At 37.8% G+C, this 17,974-nt stretch overlaps 1 protein-coding gene across 1 annotated transcript; it reads right to left on the minus strand.

The window, feature by feature from the left end:
* Nucleotides 1-284: 284 nt before the first annotated feature.
* On the minus strand, nt 285-11,378 carry mpzl3 (myelin protein zero-like 3). Its single transcript, XM_008426063.3, has 6 exons — nt 11,150-11,378; nt 8,962-9,128; nt 3,696-3,909; nt 2,967-3,123; nt 1,110-1,179; nt 285-910 (listed from the first exon to the last, which is right to left on the minus strand). Exons 1-6 carry the CDS (start codon nt 11,217-11,219, stop codon nt 830-832), a joined length of 759 nt encoding a protein of 252 aa, XP_008424285.2. The 5' UTR covers nt 11,220-11,378; the 3' UTR covers nt 285-829.
* Between the last annotated feature and the right edge of the window lie 6,596 nt (nt 11,379-17,974).

Here is a 17,974-nt window from a genome sequence, read left to right on the forward strand (position 1 = left end):
TTAGGAAGCGGCTTATTCATAAAAAGTACATAAGTGGAGACTCGACTTCAACAAGTTGTGTTTACTGATGAAGCACTGCATGTTGTGTTGTCTTTTAGAAGGGAGTCTAGTTTTAAAATCAATGCTCATTCTCTCATCAATAATTTATTTACGTTAAAAAAAAGATGCGTCCAGAGCTAAACTGTCACACAACAGGCCTCAAGAACACACAATAAGAAGTACACTGACACAAGGTTGGTGCTAAAATGAAACAGTGAAAGACAGAACACAAAGTGAGATCAGTAGAAATTTTAAATCAAAATGTTTATTCTGTCCTAATCTCAAACACCCAAAACGTTCCACTGCCACTCAAAGACAGAATGAATACAGCCGCTCTCTGAGGTAATAAATTAGAATAAAATAAAATAAATGCATCCACATGCTTCACAATAACAAAATGACACTAGGTAAATCAGAAAGTTAAAAATATATATATATTTTTTATTGTATATATATACAGTGCTTGGTTGGCTTGTTTTGTCAGGTTCCACCTGATTTAAAGGTGCTTGGTTTAGTAGCTCTACTGCAGACAAAATAAAGTATCTACACCATAACCCACGAAGGTATAAAGGATTTTTGTATTCTGTCAGATCTTATCTGCTCAGCTCAGCAGTAAAAAGTAAGTCAAATAATTGTGGTAAATATTGCGGTGGAGCAATTTCTGAAACTGTCTGAAAATAAAAATGGAAGAAAAAAAAAAAGTAAACTTTATGACCAAATACTAATCAAGAAGGCCAGTTTTGTTTTCTGTCCAGTGGCTGAAGATTTTAAACAACTATCACCGTGGATGTTAGCACTGAGATTCAACATGCTCCTCTTCTCTGGGTTGCATCTTCTGCATACTGTAGTATTCCTCCTCTTCGTCAGAGTCCTTGAAGAGACCAGAGCAGGGAGAGATTAAAAACTCTGTGCAGGAAAATTATCAGTATGTCACACATCTTAATGTTCCTGCTGTAATGCAATGAGGTTATGCAATATGCACTATTCATTTGATGAAGTGGACATAACCATTCAAGTTATTCATGAACTGAGAGTTATTGTTTTCCAAGTGCAACACTGTTAAGACGTACCATTAGACACATGTCACAGCAAGTGGTGCTCTTTACGTAGGCTGCCTGTGGGCAGACACCAGTTTCCTCTCTGATGGGAGGAGAACACGCAGAGGGTCGTTAATGAAAGTAATCACACAAACAGATGTCAAAACATGCAATGTATCACACATTTTAACCTGTGTTTTGTGTGTATAAAACATATCAAAAGCTGATTTTTACCCAGTGTTGAAATGTGTCACTGTGTCTTTCACTCCTATTACTTTAATATCAGGGCAAGCAACCAGGGCAAAAAAAAGTAAAATAAAAAAACTCTTAGAGACAAGTTCAAACAAAACGACTATTTGAAGATCTATAAAATGACTATTTTTATGAGTTATCACCACACAAAAGAAAGCGATGCATCAGTGCCAGAAGCTGTAATTCTTGGAGAGACTGCCCTCCAAATGTGAGTCAGTCCCTGCAGACCTTTGTGTTTGAAAACCCTGCTGCTCGGTGCTTTCTGGCTGGTCTGGAGTCGGAAGTGGTGCATATGCTTCAGTGTCTTTGCTGTTCACAACATGAACATGCATGTCTGATAAACCCTGATGAAGGTTTTCACATTCTTGCTCCTAAAGCCACAGTGCAGTCCGAAGCCTCATGAACTGTGGTTGAGGCCGCAATTTTGAGTATCAGTTCTCAAGTGAAGACAAGTGAAATATTAAATTCTATTAGGAAAAAAAGAGTGATCCATTATTAAAAGGTTATTAAATTGGCAAATAAATGATGGATGGCTGCTGCCCTGTGCTCTGACTAAATGGATGTTAAGCAGAAAAGAAAAGCCTGAAGCTGAAAGAGAGCTGTGTTCAGTAGCGGGGTTCAAAAACTTACATACAAGGACAAGAGTTGATTTTGTCATAAAACTACACTATGCTATAATTCTTTAAGGCGTGTTTAGTAATCACTTTATTTGTTGTGCTTAACATTGTGATGTCAATTTATAGAAACTAAAATTTACAGTTTGAGCTCAAAGCCCCATACTCTAAAGATGAACTAGGTGGAATAGTCCAATAATTTTTCAATTGTAAATTTTCCTTGATTAATGAACCTATAATAATTACCAGGAATAAAATTGAATGCAAAATATTGAAATTTTTTTTAAAAAGTTGGAGAAAATATACTTTGGCATAATCTTGACTTAACGCACCCAAACCCCTTACATTTTAAATACATTCATCAAGTATAACTAAGCTATATCTCAATGCCATAACACACTTAGTGTGTTATGGGCTTATATAAATTTATATATTATTGCTATATAACTTATATCAATTTCATTTTATTTTAACCTAGGGATTGACACTACTTCTCAGTAAAGCAATCACATTGTGTTCTAAGTTTTTTAAATCTCGTACATATCGTGATATTTTTCAATCAAGGTATATGGAGAGCATCCCATACCGGCCCAATAGAGCAATAAAGATATTATGGTGTGTTTGTTTTATGTTGGGGTTTTTTCCCAGTGCACCTAAAACACAATAAAGTATCTATCAATCCATCTATCTGACTTTTATAGTTATGTTAAGGTAACCAGTTTATCCAGAATCCCAAAAGAGTTAAAAAAGAGAAAGCAGCAGCTCTGCTCAGATTATGAAGTCCATGCCTGCAATCTGAAGCCACATTAGAGATCAATCATGGGAAGACGGTGTTGGTTCAAAGCACGTTCCTCCAAAACGCCTGACCTTTCTTAAGCCAAACCTTTAACTTAGACCTCAGTTCTTGCTTAACCTTTGCCGCATTAGCAATCCAGATGTAGAATCTATCATTGCTGAAGGCTGACTTGACTGTCATTATCCCCAAGAGAGTAACATCAGTGATTGGTAGAATAAATGTCCTCACCCCTCTGTGACCTCTATTGGTGATCTGTAGGCCTTTGATTGGTTGTGCCGTTTCTTGGGACACAACATCCGTCCAATCAGGAAGAAGGTAATGAGGCCGGAGGGGAGGAGGATAAAGGCGATGAGCACGGCAACATCTGAGAAGCGGATGGTCGTAGCTGAGGACAGCAAGAATATCGGGGTCGTTAGGTACAAATTACCAAGGTGATCATCATCAGCTACTCACAGGAGTTTACACCAAGAATACAAACTCCTCACAACTCTCTCCTCAGAGAAAAACAAACATTTCAGAAACATATTTAAAACAATTTAACTTCAACGTTTTAGCATAAACAGTTATGACTATATGCACCAATCATAATTTCATTCACAGGAAGTTTATGGTCCTATTTGACTGGGACCACGAACTTCCTGGTTGCCTGGAAACTGCTCTCAGACATAAACAACTAAAATGTGCAAAGTTTTCTCAGGAGCTTTAGCAGTGCTGCTACTGCAGGTGCTGAAACACACACGGCAGAGGAGGGTGATCTTCTCCAAATAGACATCCTCAACCTTAACCTCAAAAGCCAGAAAATGTTGAGCCAGATTGCTTACATTATATGGCAGCCCAATGAAAACGAGGCCTAAATATTTGCACTTAATCTGCTGAATCAAGAAATATTTGGCAGGCAGTTGAATTCAAAGGGCTGCCCACCATTATGATTTCCCATCTGTTTCTGTGTTAACTTACGCTTCGGAGTAACTGTCAGAACAGTGTGCGACTTCGGGGAGCCGAAGACATCTGGGGGGTTTGTGACATCACATGTGTATGTCCCATTATCATTCAGAGTGGCATTGATCAGGTAGATGGAGACGTCCCCACGTGCAGGGGTTCCCTGCCATTTGATGCGACCAGCAAACTGACCAGTCTTTGGAAGTTCCGCTTTGGAGGAGAAGTGGAAAAACTGCAATGGAAAAGAAAAGCCAAAAAAGATTGTTTCATAAAGACCAGGTGGTGAAATAAAGTGTAGCTTGAGCAAAAACTGTGCACTTTAAATATTTAAATTCGCTGTCAAATATATAACACCTGAAAATATTGAGTGTACTTATTCAGAGCAAATAAGACGAATTGCTGCAGAATTCAACTTGGGGCACTGCATTTGTCCTATTTTGGCAAGGTTGTTCATAGAAAAACAACTACAGGGAAAGGATATTCATGGTTGTGGAAAAAATATCTGCACATGTCTGGAAAGCAAAATTTAACTCTCAAGTTGACATTTACCCACATCAGTTTGTTTACAACAACAAACCTCAACACTGAGTCACTACTCTGTTACGCCGACCAAGACCTTTTCAAACACTGCATCTGGAGTACGAGTTTGTTGTATGTGTGTGCGTGGGAGCAGGGAGGGAAAGAAAAACATGTTTTAGAGCACATTTCGACAAATGACTAATAAAGTTAGACAAAAAAATTAACTATAAATATAACTGGATTTAAACAAAAAAAAGCAGTGATATATGATGCTATGATGATAGATTTTTCCAAATGTAATGAATAAGGACTACAAATGTTTTAAATATTGAAATGAAGGCCAGAAAAATCAAGATTCCTTGATACTACACTCGAAAGCTGGAGCTTAAAACTGAGAGATCATATCCAGGTTCAGTATCTTTGAGTTGCAGGATGAAAATTGCACTACCAAACTTTGCCTACAGGCAACAATGCCATGGAGAAAAAGTGAAGACAGAGTGACTATTTTACCCATCACAGAAAAATGTAAGGTCATTCCAGTTAATTAAGGGTTTTAAACGTTGGTATAAACCAGTAAATCCCCATGAAATCTTCTGAATTATTCACAGTCTGGTCTGCTAACAACTGTAAAGATCAGTTAGTCAAAGCTTTAAATTTATGAACTCATAAAGCCACATTTTAAAATGTAACCAGACTAATTGTCTCCTATGTCCCCTTAACTTATGGCAAAATGTTGTCTAATGCAAATTTATGCAGTAGCATCTAGGTGAGTTCAGTAAGGGTGATAAAATTACATCTGTCTAAAGTAAAGGTTACAGCATAGCACTATACCCCATTATGCAATATTTCATTTGGCAGCTGGACAGCAGACTGTTTTTATTACTCTTTGGTCTATATAACAGAACTCGGGCTAACAACTCCTGAGACGATCATGATTAGATCTATAATGATTCCTGAGAGATTTCACTTTTAAAGCTAATGTCTAATAAAAACATATGGCAGTCAATGTAATTTAAAAAAAGATCCAGACCTCATTTTTATCACAAAACCTGAGTTAAAATTCAAGAAAATAGCAAAAAAGAAAAAGATTTTGAATAGGAAATTATGCATTTGTTCCCTAATGAGGACTGAGGACTGATATAACTTTGTGGTTAAGGGTGGTGCTGAGTTCATTTTCACAAATGAACAGGTGCACTGCAGCCTATCGTTCTCAACACACTGGTCACTGGCTATTTACTGCATTGTCCCGCTGCCTCTGCCCTCCTTCCATCAAGCTACAACCGAAAAGGTCACTAATGTCCATCCATCCATCCATCCATTTTCTTGCACCCTTGTCCCTTAGTGGGGTTGGGAGGGGTGCTGGTGCCCATCTCCAGCTAACGTTTCGGGCGAGAGGCGGGGTTCACCCTGGACAGGTTGCCAGTCTGTCGCAGGGCAACAGAGAGACACACAGGACAAACAACCATGCACACTCACACCTAGGGGCAATTTGGAGAGGCCAATTAACCTGACAGTCATGTTTTTGGACTGTGGGAGGAAACCGGAGTACCCGGAGAAAACCCACGCATGCACAGGGAGAACATGCAAACTCCATGCAGAAAGACCCCAGGCCGGGAATTGAACCCAGAACCTTCTTGCTGCAAGGCAACAGCTCTACCAACTGCGCCACTGTCCAGCCCGTCACTAATGTCACCAAACCTTAAAAAAAAAATGCTGAGGTTTTGTCCCCATTTCACCTTACACATTTTTCTTTATTTTGTGTGTATCTAGGTGTGTGTTCAAGGGAACTATGCTTCTTATTCATTTAAATACTGTACAAACACAGATACTCTCCAAATAAGATTTAAAAACATTTAAATATTGTGTGCTCAATTCTCCCCATATGCATATTACGAGTATTTCAAGCTCTCAATTTTCGTTTCTTGATGTGATAGTAGCCACATTCTTTCATTCAGCTTGTTGTTGATAAAGAACACTGGTTTAATGGTTAGTGTGAAATTGGGATGTCAGTCTTAGTCACAGCTATGTGAAATAAACAGGAAGCAAAGAGAAAGCTTTCCTTCTCATCCGATTACCAAGAAAATGGCATTCCAGATCATTATAAGAAAATGGATACCAAAACTGGAGAGAACTGATAAGTATGTAAGCAGATAAATCACACTACTACTGTAGCTCAACGTTTCTGAACTCCACCACGCTAATTAGTAAAGTAAAACTGAGAAACCTGGTGTATTTTTGGATTTGTTACCATTTTTTAAACACTGATCCAATTTAAACACTCAATAAAAAATGCCTGAAACCTACCAAAAGGAATTAACACAACACAGGCAAGGTCATTTTGTTAATAACATGTTCTAATGCACTATTTTGAGCTTTCCTGCATTAATATTTATTAAATATAGATCACACAGCAACATTTCATATGTTTTTACATCCAGAAGCATGCAAAAGATTGTCAGAAGCATCAACAAGGTTAGTTACACGTGGCCTCGGAAAATAAAAACCGCATAACGGCAAAAGCAAATACAGAACAATCACAGCCACTGATAAATGTTACTGTTTTACAACTCTATGTGTACACAAGCACTTTCTAAAAGACTCACTGTACGCTCATACTGATAAAGCCAATCATCCTTATGTAATGTAGCTTGACAGGCCTATAAGCAACAAACTAGAGGAAGACTAAGAATCAACATAGCACTTTAAACCGGAGAAAACTTGGATGTATCTAAAAGATTTAGAAAATAAGCATCTGTTTCTGGCCCAAAGAAGAGTTCATCAGCCAAATACTCCAATTACTATCATTTTCTGCAAATATTTGATTGAATATTCAGCCTCTCTCCTCCAATCTGCAAAGTTTATTCTCACTGAGACAGAGGTAATTATGCAAGCCACTGAAGCACTGCAGCAATGCTGATTGACACTAAAGCTTCAGCAGCAAATTGATATTTTCTGACAGGTTTTCACATGCTTATTCATGGCCTCTCCCAGTGTGATATACAGCCAGGGGCCCGCGGGCCAATAAACCAAAGACGCTAATGAAATTGGGAGGAAAGTAACTGAGGGTTTAGAAATAAACATTTCTGTGGGTCGTATCGAGATTCAGATCCAACACAGCGGAAAAGGCTCCATAGAACGAGCGCTAGAAATCCACGAGGATTTATGTTCTTTAACTTTTTAATGGTTGCCGGTTGTTCTGTCCTAATACTTAGAGAAGACAACTTTGTCTTAAATGACCCAACCAACAGCACGCCACACCAGCAGAACCACAAAGCATTAGCTTCCATTTAATGCTGAGTGCTCCTATAGGAAATTACTGCATATAGGGTTGCAGCTACCACACTATAGAATCTCACAGTCCAAATGCAATTACAAAGAACCACACTTGATGGTCGTCTCCAAGCACAAAGGAGCTGCTTAAATTATGTGGTGCACTCTTTGTGGACTGCAGAGTGAGCGTTAGCCCAAAGTGTGCAGGGTTATGAGACTGAATGCAGTTATGGTTTAGAGTGGATACATCTGAACTCATTTCAAACAAGACCACAATGCAGTAAAGGAAGTGGTATCGGGTTGGGCTGGCTGGCCGGCCGGCTGATATTTACTCTGAAAGCTGCAGACATATACAAATGGTGGAAAGGAACATAAAATTCTCAGCATGGGACTAATATATCAAACATGCAGGTACAAATGGTGTTCAAATCAAAAATGAATGAAATCAGAATGAAATGCCTTCAGTTATTACCATCACAGCTTGTGCACTGATAGGTTCAAGAATTAGATCACACTAGAATGCAAATAAAGTAACCTGCTATTAAAACAAGTAATTTTCCCGTATGTTAAGCAGGTCCTGATATTTTTTTTTATCAATATGTAAATATGATCTGTATGCGTTTGGTCTCTCTGGCTCATAAAGACATTTATTCAGTGAAAATATTAGGGTTTTTTTTGTTCAAGGCTGAAAATATGGAGAATATCAAACCAAGCTAGGAAAAGCAATCCCTATTTTAAGCACCAAATGAACCACTTTATGTGTTCCCAAGACTCCACCTTGCTTTTCACACACCGCAAACAGGAAAAGTCAAAATTAGTAACTTATGGGTCTGACAACATATTCAGCTAGCAGGAAAATACACTGGCTTCAGAACAAAATTATGATAGTATTTTTGGGACGCTCAAGACTTTTTTTTTTTTTTTTTTACGAATAAAACGTTTCAAGAATCACAAACTGGATTTTGAAGAATCTGTAGTTGATGGTAAGATAATTTAACTATTTTTTTATATTCAGTCTTCTCAACATTGCAGTCCCAGTATGAAAAAAAATAACATTTAAATGTTTTTTATATGTCCAATTTTCCTTTGGATATTTTTATTGCAGAGCACATCTAAAATATAAAAAGGAAAATTTAGCTTTGAAATCAATCTATTGTTACTGGCTGCCGTTTCAGGTACGCCTATCATTTTTCTTGGTACTGATTGACCCCCCCACTTTAGTGGAGATCAGGAAGACCTTAGATATTAGTTTCTGCAGTAGTTCCAAGATGGTTCCATGATTTTTAATTTATGTAAAACTCACTCTTTAAACTTTCACTGCCTTAATACTGAGCCAAGTGTCTAAGTGTCAATAAAACAGAGTGTCAATAAAACTACTCTCAAACTGTGCTTGGTCCATTAGTTTGTCTTTGAGTATTATGCTTGAGAACACAACAACATTACATGGGTTTTTATTATGGTAAGGAATTATACAAGTAGGTTCTCAAATACTCACCACCAGTGATGAACCTCCAGTCTGTGGTGTATATGACCAGCTAACACGCATTTTACTTGTTGGGCTTGCTGTGGAGGTAAAAGTGCAGGGCAGCCTAACAGTATCCCCTTTAATTGCATGGAGCTCTGATGGAGTGGTCACTTCGATGGAGGAAACTTGGGAAAGACCTGGAGAAGAGATGAAGCCAAGTAAGAAATTGGAAATATGATACGAGCTGAATCACATCTTCTTGAGTTCCACAGAAACTGAAGTGGAGAACTAGAAAGAAAAAAACCCAAAAAAAACACTGCAAGTGGTTTTTCCACCCACTTTTAAATGAAAAACAACTGATATCAACCAAGAAATGTTGCAATGTTGTCACTTTTGTGGTTGTCACAAAAGTGACAGGACAGCAAGGCTCTCCTGGTACACATAACACTGAGTGACACATTAATACAAGTTTCTCACCAGCTGCTCTTCTTGCATTTGATAGACATGTTCAACGTCTGTCCATCAGACCTATAACAGTTATGAGTTTCTTAACATGTGTCTATAAACCCATCAGCTCACTGAGGATATTAAGTGAATATAGAGATAACAACACAAACAGAACTATTTTCTCATAAAAAGGAAATGAAGCAGAGGACTCTTGATAGAGGAAACACTCTAAATCTCAGTGACATGATGGATGCTGCTAATGTGGTAATTAGAGGTCTTGGCAGGTCCTCTGTGGTCTTTGCACTGACACAAAGTTTCTAAATGTGATAACAAAAAAAGCTAGCAAGGAAAATGATGCAGAATAATAAAATTTCACAGCCCCACAATTGGAACAAACAAACACATCTGTATTTAGATGCAATATATCTAGTTATTCTTAAATAACTACTTTTTGAAATAGTTATATTTTTGCTCAGAATATCACCATCACAATGGGTTGAATTCATTTGTACAAACTCAACAGTTGTTGATTTGTGTCAACTATCTGATTTAGAGCTGAAGTATATGATAAACAATATGTTTTTTGACATAATAATTAAAACTGTCACCTTGATTTAACAGAATGACAACCAATCAGAGCCAGGAGGAAGGTCCTGGTGCTGCCAATCATCATTACTTAATGTAGCTTTAACTACCATTAAATGAACCTATATTTCCATAGTGGCTTGGAAAATATTCATACCCCATAAGCTTCCTTTTTCAAACAAAAATGTGAAGAGTGTGCTGTGGATTTACATTCAGCCCCTTTTTCATGTGGGGTTATACGAGTAATCTAAACTAGTAAAATACACCTGTGTGTAATTTATTCTCAGTCTGCAAAGAACAATGGGGGCCTGGGGTGAATTACATTGACTTATTTGCAAAAAGTTCTGTATTAACTCAGCAGGCTGAGTACAAATACAAACCACAAATTTAATGAGAGAGAAAACAGTACATTTTTCTTCAAAAATCTCAAATACTTCAAATATAAACTTCATATTATGACAAATTTTGAAAAAGTTACTGGTTAATTAAACTTTAAATAATTAAGGCAAAAATAAAACTACCTCAGATTTACCCAAAAAGACACACTTGGAGGCGTACACAAGCAGCATTCAGGATAGATACCCTGGCAATATGAATGTTATTGTAACCACCCAGCATAACGTAAGTACATATCCACATACAGAAGCTAAAAGTCTGTGCTAATGACTGTTTATGTCCTATCCAAGTTATTTAAAGAGAGCTCATGTTGGAAGGATGTTTTAGTGTATTTTAGACATGTCCTAATCCAGTACGGAGTCCCAGCGCTGAAGCCTGGCCCCGGGATCCTCTTCCTGATTTTACGACTCAAAAGGCCTGTTATTATGCAATACTCTCCCACACAAATACTGACGATCCTGTCAATTAAATTGAATAATATTCTATTTACTGTTATTTTATGTATTGACCTTTCAACATAAGGTTTTAAATTTAGCGTCTTAAATTCATTAATGGTGTTTCCTTACATTCTAAAACTTATCAAAATACCATTAAAAAAAAACTATCTTGTAGTCTGCACTATTGATACAAGTATGACTCGCCAAGACAAAGCATTTCCCTAAATAAGTAATGACTAAATAAGCCGCTTTTAAGAGCAAATATCTTAAGTATTTAACCGCCTGTTTTTCAGCTGACGTTAAATGTTGAAATATTCACTGCGACACGACACCGGATCTCAGGCTCTGCTTACCGAAAACGCCAAACAAATACAGCAGCAAAACTACATTTAGAGCTGTCCTTCTTGCGTCCACTCGACACATAATTGGATTTGAAGGTGGATCCACTCCGGTGACGATAGAAAAAAATCCTCAAAGTTGCGTCAAAACTTCGGTAAATTTCCGTCCATAGTATGTTTCGTCTGGAGTGAGTTTCTCCCCCCGCCTGCGTGGATACCTGTCGGACAGGTGGATCAGGAAGTAGGAGCTCAAGGAGACAGAGCTCAAAACTTACGCCGAAGGGGGAAAAAAAAAGTCAAATTCCACCATAAGATACAAAGTCCAACACATTTTTTTAAAAAAGATAGATAAAAACCTGTAACCAGGAGTTAGTTTGGTTGAATACATTTTAGATTAGGTAGCTGCGCTATGTCCATTGAAAGACATAGCACAAAAATAAATAACTAGTACAAATACTTTGGATTTCAATAACAATGTGCGCTATTGGAAAAGGCAGGAGCTTGTCTGAATATGTCTTTATTTCACCTATTTTGGTATTTTGAATTGATTTAGACTCTTAGTGTGACAGTAAGTGTTCAAAAAGCTTTCAAAACAGAGCTGGTCTAAATCAGAAGCGAACTAAGCAGCTGCTTACCTCCCTTCTCAAACTAGCAGCGGGTGTCCAGGAGCATTCAATTTGCCACAATTTTATTTACTTACTAAAGTCAGTAATTTGTTACTAGAACAACAATGCTGAACAGTACATTTAAAGTAGCTACTGTTCAGCATGGACAACTTATTTGAAATTAATTTCAAATATGATTATAAACTAACAAATGAAATAATCTTGATTAACTTTTTGAAAGAATACTTGAACTATGGTGATTTATGGGTAGTTGGATGAAATCAAAATTAATTATATTTCAACACTGTTGGAAGCAAAGACATGGGGCTTTACAAATAGTACTTTCTTTGATGCGGCCTGTATAACCATGCATATGAATTCATATGAGCCTTTGTTTGCAGACCTTATCTCCCCACCCAGATACATAAGAAAACGCAGATGATCTGTTGGGACAAACTCCTCTTCTCTCCCTGTTCCCAATCTCCTGGTCCTACGGATGTAATTGTGTCTAAAGGGAGAAGGTGTTTTCTTTTCCCAGCCTTTGTTAGTTTACTTTCTCATGGGGTGTAGTGCTTTATCTCTCAACTGCTGCATGCGTTTCTTCAAAAATCCTTTGAAGTGTATATATATGTCTGTATTTGGTCTCCGTAGTCAATTTCCTTCTTACATCCATCATGTGTTCATCAAGCATTTCCTCTTATCTGAAAAAGGAGTCATTTTATGGCACATCAAAGCATCAAAGAATATGCAAGGGTAGCATCTTTTTGTACACTGACCCTGACATCCTCTGCACTTTTATGAGCTTATAATGAATTCTAGTATTTGTCAGCCTACACAGAAAACCAATGCTGTGAAATTTAATATATGACAAACAACCGTGAAGGGAAAAAAATTGCACAATACATTATTCCAGAAGTAGGCATTTCCAGTCCTGGTGCACTGATGTCTTGCATGTTTCAGTGGAACTGCTTTGCTGTACCTGATTTTAAGCATTTGACTTATTCCTCATCGTGTCTGAAGTTCCACTAGATGCTGCAGATTTCTTATTCAAATCACGTGGACGCAAAGTGAGAAAGGGATAAAACATTCAGAACTTCAATGAAAACCAGAACTGCACACCCCTGAATTAATTTACTATTTGATTCATTGTTTTTTTACTGCATAACTAAAGTAACCAGCAGAGAAACCTATAGACACCCCTCAGAGGAACGCTCTCCATCTCATTTTAGGGCATCAGGTCAGGAAAAACGAGCGCCGTCCCTTCAGTGAAGTTTGGGTCTAGCATGGGTTCTCCTCCCAGTTGGATGTGCCCAGAAAACCTCCGTCACGTATGAGGACTTTTTATTTTTAAGTGTCCAGTCTGGCAATGTAGCACTCAGAATTGTTGCTGCGTGCCAAGAAAAAAACCCAACAGATTTACTTTCAGAAGTGGAGCACTACGTCTTCTTCCATGACTCCCTTAGCAACGCTGTGAGGTAAATGTTGCATTCACTCTTTCATAGCTCGGAAGAGCAAATTAGATGTTGGAATCAGTTGTCTCCTTTTTTCCAGCTACCTCAAGCAGTGGTGTCCAGATGTGTCCCTGCTCGATATGAACTGAATTAATTCTCTGAATTACCTTTTCCGTGTGTCCTCAAGTTGTGCAGAGGCCTTACAATGAGCCACTTACAAATTCATGGTTGTTAAATCAGGAAAACACTTTAATATGCTGGACAATGGCCCCTAAAAATTCATGTAGGACAGACAGCACCGCCACAGTGTAAACCTACGGAAAACTACCAAGGGAGTGACACAGTAGGGCTTTGGTCCCTTTTTTTAAAAGAAGAAATGAGTAAGAGGTCAGAAAATGAATTCCAGTGAGCAAGGGATCACACTTCCCAGTAAAGGAGCATTGAATTTTAACAAAGCATTCTTATTTACTTAATGACAGAATATGCTCACAAAAGTCTGCTTCTCAGGTTGTTACCTCTTTTGTATAAATTAATCACCTTACTGCATTGTAATGTTGCATAAAATGGGTGTGTTATTAGATGCCAAACTGTTCCTTTTTGCATCGTTAACTGTAAATCAGGACGATGACAAAATCAACACTGCAGCAAATGCAGCTATGTTGTTCATCTTTAACCAAAATATATGATGTAATAGTTTCCGAGTTCCTTTTCTGAGCTGGTGGTGGGTAATGGTGCTGGCCTATATAGTGAGTATTTAACCTCACATCTTTCTAAAGAAGAATTGCATAAGCTGTATTTTGCAATCTGTTTCTCAGTCTGGTGCCTCTTACCTGGGTATGCAAACACACCATTATATCATGTGACACATTGTGTGTACGAATAAAAGGGTTCTCTGTTTGGTAACAGTCGCAGGTTCTCAGTTACAGCAGCAGGCCCCTCACTGACAATCAGGGCTCTCTGCCCTGCTCACTTACTTACTGGCGTCTCTGAACAACAAGAAACTTCTTTTCTTTTTTTTTTTTGGCTGTCAGCACAGAGGAAGACTAAAGAAGGTGATTTCAATTTCTTGGCACCAAAAGGTAGATACAATCATTGTTGCCCCCCCCAAAATGTAGAAGTTTTTCTGTCTTGTGATTGTTTTAAATGGACTGAAAAGGCGATAAGATACTGTCCAGTTCACGTCTTTTATTTAAGGTTTCACATACACAAGTATTAACTTCTCAGAAAGGAACACAAACAAGAGAGACCGGATTGCACAAGAGTTTAGAGATTCTTAGCTGCACAAATCCTGCTTCTCCACCTCTAAATGAATGCAAAACATTACCTGAACATTTGTCTTTGCACGTTAAGCTGCAGCCCTGAATGGAAATCTCAGTCCAACACTGAGTCATATTTTACACACCAGTGAGAGCTATAATATCTCTGTGAAACATGTCCTTCCAAGCCCATGTTTTTGTGTGTTCTGTGTGGTTATGCATGAGCAAAGGAATTTAATATAAGATTGCTGTGCCAAGTACAACCCAATGCAAGGTGTGGAGAGCAAAGAAAAATGACGGGTACGTCTTAAGCACAGATTTACATTGTAAACAGACTGTAATTTCCTTCTTCTGTCTTGATTTCTATTTCTTCCCTTATTGTACTGATCTGACATCAGGTTGGCTCTTCTTAGGAAATGTTTAATCATGGTTGCCATAGCAACTACACTCCATTGGAAAATGTTGAGTCACAAAGCAAAAGTATTTCAAAAACGTATCTTCCAGGAGTTTCATCAACATGTTTCTGCTACAGACTTCAACAACAAGCTTCGGTGGAGTCACAAAAACAAATCTGTGTATAGAAAAAGTTGCAGTTTGCTCTTTTTTTATTATTATTTCAGATGTTTAAGCAAATTTTGGCAGCAGACAAAAGCAAATTATTTAAATACAAAATCTAGTTTTCTGATAATAATAGCACTTATTTATGAAAAAAGTTATCAAACCTACCTAGAAAAGTAATTGCTTACCCCCATGTCAAATCTTGAATTAACTGAAAAAAAAAAAAAATTAAGAAGCTGATTTCAATCTTTCTTCAATCTCTATCTTAAGTCCTGGCCTAGCAAAAGGACCTGACAACAGGAAGTATGGTAAAATCAAATCAAATCAAATCTCAAAAAGCATATAATCTAAAAAAACATTTAGGACAGCCATAAGTATAGAAAGGGTTACAGTGTCATTTATAAAGATTTGAGACTCCACTGAATCACAGTAAGAGCCATTATCTACAAATGGAGAAAACAGGAAGTCGTGGAGAACCTTCTTAGATGAGGCCTGCCAAGGACAGGAGCTCATCAGCAACTCAATGTATTTTGTAGTCTTCTCTCACTTTTTGAACTGGATTACATGGATAATATACCAAATGAACACCAGAGGTGTTGCACGCACAACTCAATTCCTCCAACTGTGCAGTGTGACCTCGAATAGTAACAGTGTTTCTTTTTAGAAACAGTTGTGTTGCTAGTCACATGTTAAATTGCCAGAGTCGTCAAGACACTTCACAAAAGACTAAAAAGATTAAACAAGAATGGTAAGCGCATCAAAACTGTAATTCTGTAATTGTTGTGTGATTCTGTGAAGTTATAATATTTCTTATGTTAAAATTTCATAGTTATGCAAAAGAGAGTTTAAAAAAAAATCTAAAATGCGGCTGGCATTTGCTTACTGAAAATGCATCATGACAATTTTGTCTATTAGCTTTTACAAATTGGCAAAATTGGTGTACTCCAAATAATCATTTTACAAAGCAAAAGACATTATTGAGGAAGTAATGTCCTTTTAATTTTTGACTGAATTAGAAAATCTGTAACATTTTGGAGAATTGATTCTTCTTATCAGTTAACCATATTGACAGATAATTTAATAATTTAGAATAAAATGTCCTGCGACAGACTGGCGATCTGTCCAGGCCTCTCGCCCGGAACGTTAGCTGAAGATTGTCACCAGCAACCATCCTGACCCCAATAAGGGACAAGGGTGTAAAGAAAATGGATGGATGGATGGATGGATGGATGGATGGATGGATGGATGGATGGATGGATGGATGGATGGATGGATGGATGGATGGATGGATGGATGGATGGATGGAGAATAAAATGTCAGACTGAAAGAGTGCTGCCACTCACAAAATGCAGTCTTAGACAAACTGAAGTCATCTAATGTTTTGCTGTTTAAAAAAAAAAATTCCTAAAGAACCATGAATAACAATTTTGTTGTTTATGACAGACTGCACAAGCAAAAAAAGATATGGTTGGGGATGCTGGATCTCTAAAGTTTCTTTGGCATGTAGAGCTACTTGTAGCTTAGCCAGAAAGAAAACTCCAGTGGTAAGGAATAAACACACATGGCTTGAACAAAATGACTATCAGTCGATAAAAAACATTGTTTGTACCGTAGGCTCCATGGCCTTCATGGCCAAGCCAACAGATTGCAGTCTTGTGGGTTAGCCCAAATTAGCTTGGTCAGGGGTTTGTTTTGTACAGGCTGATGGTGAAAACAGCTGCACCCAAAATATCCTTCTCAGCTTAAGTCCTAGAAACAAACATAACTGTTAGCATAGCTAGCACAAGTCAGCTTGGAAATCTGGGGAGCTGGTCTTTACAACATCAGCAGCAGTTGTTGATGCTGTTGGCTTGTCAACGACAGTCTTGAGGAACCTGTAATTATAAAGTTCCTTCTTCATATTTGTGAATAAAACCTAAGTCAAGGTTTATTTTTTTGGCAAGGAAGCGTAACTATTTCATGCACAAATCAGTGACCTGTAACTTTGGGTCTTTAGCTCCTGGGACCTTCCTCCATTAGCAAAGGAAGGATTCATGTGGCACACTTTGTCCTCTCCATTATATTAGCACCACGGAAAGAGAACATCTTTGTTCTAGTCGTAGTGTTTTAAGGATCATGACATCACAGAGTTTCCTTCCTGAATCTCCTCCTCTTCCTGCTCCTGGAACCAGAGTAGGTTACAATGCAAAGTATTATTGAAGTAAAAACTTACACTAGCCTTATGTATTCAGTCCTTCGTAGCTCGAGGTTCAGCATGGGGCCCTTCTTAGCATTCCACCACTTTGAGGATTATTTCTTTTTTTTTTTTACAAACTCACAGTAATTCCATCTTCCTAGATATAAGGGAACTGTTACCAATAACATTGTAACAGAACCTGACTTTAAAATCAAAATTATCCCTTCAAGTGTTCATAATCTGTGGTTAAGAAGCTAACAATGTGCTAATAAGATCAACATGCTAATAGTCCGTACAGTGCTGTTTTTCTAGCAACCGTTTTGCAGTGTTTTTGTCTTCCTTGTGCCAAAATCAGACTTTGGAAAAGGAAGGAAATTTTGAAAAAGTGCAAATACTATGTAATTTCTTTTCAGAAACATATTGTAGAATATTATCAGTTCATTTCTGTGGGATGCACCGATTACATTTTTGTGCCAAGAGCGAAGCAATGCAGTCAAGTTGAGACCACAAGCTTTCCCTGTGTAATAAACACAGAACGATGTCAAGTTTGGTTTGAAAAAATGGGAAGGGAAAGTTGGATGTTTCTACTCTGAGAAATTACTGTGAAGTAAACTCTGCAACTCTAACCAGCTTTCTGAATGACAGACTTGTTTAGACCTCCAAAGGAGCTTTCATGTCAGTTTTAATATTAGAAAATTCTGAATAGACTCAAATAAAAACTCTCAAGCAGAGAAATTGAAAGTGACCCCTATCCTCGCCCACCTCCCACAGCATAACTTCCCTTTTAGGCAATC

The sequence above is a fragment of the Poecilia reticulata genome, chromosome 13 (assembly GCF_904066995.2).
Source record: "Poecilia reticulata chromosome 13, P_reticulata-male-v2, whole genome shotgun sequence".
In the NCBI taxonomy this organism is placed as follows: Eukaryota; Metazoa; Chordata; class Actinopteri; order Cyprinodontiformes; family Poeciliidae; genus Poecilia; species Poecilia reticulata.

What these genes read in the sequence shown, in the direction of transcription:
- mpzl3 (XM_008426063.3), bottom strand. Translation starts at nt 11,219, where the DNA reads ATGTGTCGAGTGGACGCAAGAAGGACAGCTCTAAATGTAGTTTTGCTG. An exon ending in TCTGACAGTTACTCCGAAGC is followed by an intron (nt 3,124 to 3,695) that starts GTAAGTTAACAC and finishes TGCTGTCCTCAG; the next exon opens with CTACGACCATCCGCTTCTCA. An exon ending in CCAATAGAGGTCACAGAGGG is followed by an intron (nt 1,180 to 2,966) that starts GTGAGGACATTT and finishes TCCTCCCATCAG; the next exon opens with AGAGGAAACTGGTGTCTGCC.